A 6,789-nucleotide genomic window follows, 5' to 3' on the forward strand; every position below is an offset into this window, starting at 1 on the left:
TTTCTGGGAAAGGGTTTCTTAGGGGAGAATCAAGGGTTAGCAGTTAGTGATGTTGTTTGATTTCATTTCAAATGTCTCAATTTTTGTTACCTCCATGAAGGTTTCAAGCATAATTAGAGGCATTTTAATATTTTAATTCATAAGTAGAGATGAAAGGAAAATTTATTCTCTCTAGACAAGCATATGAAAGTGTGAGAAAATGATTGCCTTAGGTGGAAATACCTTGGGTTTGAGCAGTAACAGAAGAGAAAGGAAAATCTCTGTCTGTTCATTGTTCTAATCATGATTCTTTTAAAGATCCCGGAGATGTTGAAGGGACTTAAAATTAGACAGTTCTCTTTAACAGCCTCAAGAGGGCGCCACCATCCCAGTACCGCTTGGTTGTTGAGCGTCTCCGGACAGGTGAGGTTGACCACAGGACTGGTCGGAGTAGAAAGAATATAAATGTCTCAGGTTGCTGTCGTTTTTACATTCTGGAAATAATTTTTCTACGTAGCAGTTTTAAAAATTAAAGTTAGAGAATGCAGTTTAAATTCCCCTCTAAATTTAGATATTTCCTTTCCTAATAAAACTCAAAAGTATTTGCAAAAGTACATACCAAACAAAACACAAATCAGGGAGTGACTGTATGATTTAGAAAATAATTCACATCAGAATTTCTTTGAATGGTAGCCTTCTTACTTCATTTAATATATTTATAATAGTTTCTTTATATCAACATTTTAGAAGTAGATTTATTTAATAAGGCAAAGTGTATAAACATAGCACAAATCTGATTCACCTTGATATTAAGTTTCCTGAATTCTGTAGACTATCCAGAGTCATAACATATTAGGAACTAACCCTTTGGTAACTTCCCAGAGGCATCTTTTGTTAATGCAACTTTGGAAAATTTTCTTGCTCATTATGAAAGCATAGTAGGTGCTAAACACTTTCTAGGTAAAGGTTGCTGAACATTCATGTGTTGTAAAATTTTTTTCCTTTTCAAAATTTCCTTCAAAAACATCTTGAGATTAAATAGGATACACACACATACGTATGATGTATGTGTGTGTGTTTATTTCAAAACAAGTTTGCTTCTTTCAAACAGTGGGAAACATTAAGACTGTTTCTGGGGTAACAGCCTTCCTTTAGAAAGGTTTTAAGAGTCCGAGAACTACAGAGATGAAGTATTTCTTCACCTGGTCTCTTGAGGGGCAGGATTATTACTCAGAACTGTTGTTTTCCTCTCCCTGGGGCATCTTGTTAGGTTTCAGACTGTTTTGTGCCTTGAGGAAAACATGAAGCAGGATGTGCTGGAAAGATTTAAATCATATCAAGCAGAACGGGGTTTGGAGAAGGAACCTAGGCTAGGGCTTTCCCCTCTGCCTCCACTTCAACCCTGTCATCCGCCTGGGGAAGTTGACCGCACAGCTGAGCTTGCTTTGATGTGTAAAACGTAGACACGCTGCTTGGGGTGAAGGTGCCACAAGACCAGCTTTCAGAGGCTCTCTTGGAGGAGGCTTGGGGTATGCTGTTGTGCTACACAGATGGTGCTACAGAGGAGGATGTGATTTTCGTGACCATGTCTGTTAGGTGGGGTCTGAGCCAGGGGCTGGATGATGGAGTCAGCATGGCACGTTAAGAGGTAAGGGGTCTGAAAAAATGTCTGCTTGGGTAGAAAAAGATCCCACACTTCCAGAAACACACGCTCACTTAGCCTCCTGATGGTAAAAGACATGGGGTTCAGACCCTAAACTGTTACCTCAGCCGGCAACACAGAGTAAAAGGGGACCAAGTAAACCATGTGGTGATGGGCAAAGCACCTTCATATTTGCAGGTGGGGCGCCAAAAAGATGCCGATATTTCAAAGGTCTTGTAACTAGAATAAGTTTGCAAAGTAACTGAGGTTGGACAACCTACCCTCATTTCAGGACTTATTACCCTCATTTGGCGTCTGGGAAATAATAAGCTGTTAGTGTTTACCAAGTAAGATGAAAAACAATTATGGAATTTCAGCCACGTTTTCCTTTGTAATTGCACAATAAAAGGCTTAATCCATGTTTTTGGAGGACCCCTTTTTAGACCAGTTTTTGAGGTTTAATACGTAACACAGGTGTCCTTGACTTGGGGCATCAGCGTCCTTGGGGTTTGGGGTCAGTGTAGCTCACTCATCAGGTCCACTCCCTGGGTGGGTCATTCCCAGCACCCCTGCAAATTCTTGACCTTTTCTGCTCAGCTTTCTCAGTCGCCACTGAAGATGCTCCTGCAAGATTAGCTCCTTCTTCCCCCGCCCCCACCCCGAACCACGAAACCGTGGCCGCCTTGCTTAGGAAATCCAAGCAAACCGGACCTCTCTGGATCTTTGTGGGGTTTCTCAAAGGTCCATGAGACCCTGGTGAGAGCCCCTCAAGCAGTACAAACTTCTGCTGCATGGCTGTCTCCAGGGGCAGAGCCCTTTCCCCTGTTGCCCTCTGGTCCACAGTCCAAGGCTTCCGGTCATCTGGCTTCTGTTGGGTTAGACCATCGGGCAGCACAGAGGGGAGAATGGAAGGAAAAGCCCCACTCCATGCCTCTGCTTTGGCCATGTCTCCAGCAGGACCTGTGTTGCCTCCGTGACTCTCACTCCATCAGACAGACCTGCCGAGGTTCCAGTTTTCCTTCCCATAGGGCTAACCGTGCACCTCTTCCACCTGTCTCTCCAGCTGGGGATGGCTGTCGTTCTCTTTTGTTGTTTATCTCTGGCTTGTTTCACAGCCCGGTTTGGCTTCTCAGCTCCTCCATCCCGTGTAACCAATGCCCTGCATTAATTTCCCTCTGTGTTAAGTGGGTCAGCTGTTCACTTACCCTTCACACACAGTTGCCCCTGCACTTTCATGCCTCTGAGAATCCTCGTCCTGAGAGCATTCCTGTCCCTGTGGGTGAGCAGTGCAGCCTGAGTTTTAGAGAATCCCCTTCCTCTATCTCGTTGCAAAGGATTTGGCGGTTTGCTGCAATCAAACTGTTCCCTGGACATTTCTTAGTGGTTAATTATGTTCTTTTAAAATTAATACATTTTTATACCTGGGTTTACAATCTGGTGGTTAATTTCAGGTTAGAATCCCCTCTTTCCAGTACAGGAAAAATGATGAATTTTATCATTAAAATTTAAGAAATGAACATGTTTTTTTTTTTTTTTTTTGCGGTACGCGAGCCTCTCACTGCTGTGGCCTCTCCCGTTGCGGAGCACAGGCTCCGGACGTGCAGGCTCAGCGGCCATGGCTCACGGGCCCAGCCGCTCCGTGGCATGTGGGATCTTCCCGGACCGGGGCACGAACCTGTGTCCCCTGCATCAGCAGGCGGACTCTCAACCACTGCGCCACACGTATATATACGTGTTGGTCAAGCACATTTGATCTGCATTTATTCTGGTTTCTTTTTGCAGGAACGGTAAAGTTTCCATCTGTTGGGCATCCTTTGTTTATTTTCTGTATCTATGTTTTTAATCTAGTCTTTCTTTCATCTTACAGGACATTTTTCCTGCATTCTGGGCGATTTCATGAAGCATGTCATAGATGGTACTGATTCTGTTTCCTCCCCAGTGTTCATTCTACACTTTATATAAATTTTTGTGTGTATATTTTTCATACCTTACATGTGTGATGTGTTTATGTTCCGTGTGGCCTTACTTGGGGCGTCACCTCTTCCCGGGATGCATAGATTCCTTCTCTTCTTGTTCCCTGATCTCCTCAGCTCCTTTTTTGTCCTTTAGTTTGTGGAGTTCACCTGAGCTTCTCCAGCCTCAACAGCTTCCCACCCCTTCAACTGCATGCTTCTGAGTTCAGACAATTCCAGGTGTATTTCTGTGCTTTTGAAGACTTTAAAAGGTACATATGCGATACATCCTCTCTGATTCCATCTATACGACATTCTGGAAAAAGTAAAACTATAGAGACAGTAAAAATATCAGTGGTTGCCAGGGGCTGGGGAGGGAGGGATGGACAGGCCGAGCACGGGGGATTTTTAGGGCAGTGACGCTATCCTGTACGACACTATAATGGTGGATAGGTGTCATTATGCGTTTGTCCAAACCTATAGAATGTACAACACCGAGAGTGAATCTTGGTTCAAACTGTGGACTTTGGGTGATTATGAGGTATAAGTGTAGGTCCATCCATTGTAACAAATGTACCGTCTGGTGGAGGGAGGCTGTGTGTGGGGGGATGAGGGGATTTAGAAACTCACTGTACTTTTCACTTGTTTTGCTGTTCTAAAATATAAAGCCTATTAAAATATATATACACGTAAAAATTCTCTGTAAAATTAAAAAATAACAGAGGCTTTATAATAAAGCATAGACATTGCAATTTTCTCCTTTAAATGATGCTTGAGGGTTTTTCCCTTAGGAGTCACCATTAACAATTCTGTCTGTAAACTTCCAGATCCTAGTTTGTATGGCTTCACAGACACACACACACACACATAATTATAACAAGTAGATAGGACTATTCCTGTTATTCTCTAGCCCTTGATTATTATTATTATTTTTACTAACAATATATCTTAAACCCCTTTCCATGTCAGAACATACATTTTAAATTCATCCTTTCTCACTGGTTCATAACATTTGCTCCTTTATCATCTTGAGTGGTGAATGATTTTTCAACATATCTTCTGGATATTAATCCTAGCCTGTTGTATATGTTGTAAATATTTTCTCTCATTTTTCCAATTTTCCCTTGGTATAGGGTGTTTTTTTTTGCTCACATGTATGTTTTAAAGTTTCATGTAGTCAAGCTGTCAGTGTTTCCTTGATGACTTCTGAGTTCTGTGACTAGCTTGGAAAATCCTTCCCCATTCTAAGATCATAACATTATTCTGATATTTTCGTTTTATTCTTTTAAAATCATTTAGGTTTTTTTGGTCATGGTATAAGTATCTAATTTTATTTTTTTCCAAAATGATGGCCAATTACATTGATACCATTGAAGAGACCATTCTTTCTGCACTGATATGAAAGGCCCCATTAGTGATATTTTTAGATTTTCTGTTCAGTTCCATTGATGTATTTTCCATTCCTCCACAAATACATATTATTATAATTTCTACAACAAGACAGTATGTTTTGAGATCTGGCCTGACCCTTCCCCTTCTTTGCATGTTTTAAATTAGATTTTATTAGTTATTCTGGTACATTCATTTACTCTGCCGAACGAAAGTGAGAATCAGCACGTCAGGCTCTAAAAAAACATGCTGTTGCAATTTTGATCAGGATTGCTTTGAATTTGTAGACCAATTTTGGGAGAACTGACATAATTTTAGTATCTATTCAGGTGAGTGTTATGTCTATTTATTCAGTTTTTTAAATTTCTGCAAAAATATTTTACAAATTTTTCTTTAGATATTCTATAACTTTTACAGGTATATTCATATAGTTCTTGCACATTTCTTGCTAGTGGCCTATCTAGGCTTTTATTTATTTTTTTCCTATTGTTATTGTGACTGGGATCTTTTTTTCCCCCATTACAATTTCTAATTGCTTGTGACAAGTACATAGAAAACTGTCTTGGGGTAATTCATGCTAGCTGCTGTAACAAACACCCCAATATTTCAGTGATTTAACACCAGAAAGTTTTATTTGTTGCTGATGAACAATCTAAGTTGGGCCTCCTTCATCTAAGCAGTGATTTGGCATACCAAGTTCTTTCTATTCCAGTCATGCAAGCCTGGGAATTCTTGGACTCTATTCTCTGCGATTACTGTGCCTACACTAGCCCCTCCTTTTCCAAACTCATCTCTTTCTTGTAATGGTTTTGCAAGTGAAATTATAACCAAGACCCTCCGCTAACACTCTCTGTTCATCTTCATCTCCAGACCTACCAGATCCACTAGCACGTGACCTGCCTTCCAAAAAATAAAAGCTAAGTTTTACCAAATATCTTGCCACAAGATAACGTTGATCCGTTTTCCCGTCTTGAATATCACTTTTCTTACCTCTTGCCATCCAACTACTAAAATAATGCTACAAATTTTAGGTTTTATTATGTTTTTTGTTTTTTTGTTTTTTTTTAGTTTGGATATCATTACTTTATTATAAAAGAAACATGGAAATTATTTGCATGATGGAAGATTTCAGAACTTCAGTGACAGCTTCATGTGATGCCATTTCAATAGTGACTTATTTTAGTCGATGTATTTTCCAAGAATGTCACCATCTCTAAATAAGAAATAATCCTTGTCATCTAGAACTACTTTGGTGCCTCCATATTCTGGGAGAAGAACTTTATCTCCAACTTTCACACTAACTGGTTGAATCTCTCCACCCTTTCCTTTAGAGCCTGATCCAACAGCTACTACCATTGCTTGCAATACTTTTCCTCGTGATTTTTCTGGAAGCATAATGCCTCCTTTGGTTACAATTTCGGCTGCACTTCTTTCAACTAATACGCAGTCAAAGAGGGGAAGAAACTTTCTAAATGCCTGTCCTGCCATGACTTGGGTTGCAACACTTCGTACTCTGGTTTTATTATGTTTTTTAAATATCAAGAATCCTCTTTCAAGTTGCTTAGTTTTGTATTAGGATAATCAAAGTGAGCCCATGTAACAAACAGTCTAAAAACCTGAGTGGCTTCGTCACTGAAGCTGTGTTTCGTTCTCATGTCATAGGTCTAATGGATTTGTTCTGTTTTGAAACAAGGTTTTCCTTTGTCATTTCTAGGAATTTGGGGCAAGGGCAAGGGGAGAGAGTTGTACCTTGTTCAGTCTGCCACCTTGATCTGATGCCTTCTTGTGAATTGATTTTTACCACATTAAAAGTGTGATTCCCAGAAA

General features: G+C 40.3%; 1 protein-coding gene across 1 annotated transcript; it reads right to left on the reverse strand.

The window, feature by feature from the left end:
- Positions 1–6,120: 6,120 nt before the first annotated feature.
- On the reverse strand, positions 6,121–6,450 carry LOC308616779 (10 kDa heat shock protein, mitochondrial-like; the record flags this gene model as incomplete). The annotated part of the gene is made up of 1 exon (XM_081233169.1): positions 6,121–6,450. One exon carries the CDS (start codon positions 6,448–6,450, stop codon positions 6,142–6,144), a length of 309 nt encoding a protein of 102 aa, XP_081089295.1. The 3' UTR covers positions 6,121–6,141.
- Between the last annotated feature and the right edge of the window lie 339 nt (positions 6,451–6,789).

This window comes from Mesoplodon bidens, assembly GCF_964165515.1.
Source record: "Mesoplodon bidens genome assembly, chromosome: 4".
Taxonomy (NCBI): domain Eukaryota; kingdom Metazoa; phylum Chordata; class Mammalia; order Artiodactyla; family Ziphiidae; genus Mesoplodon; species Mesoplodon bidens.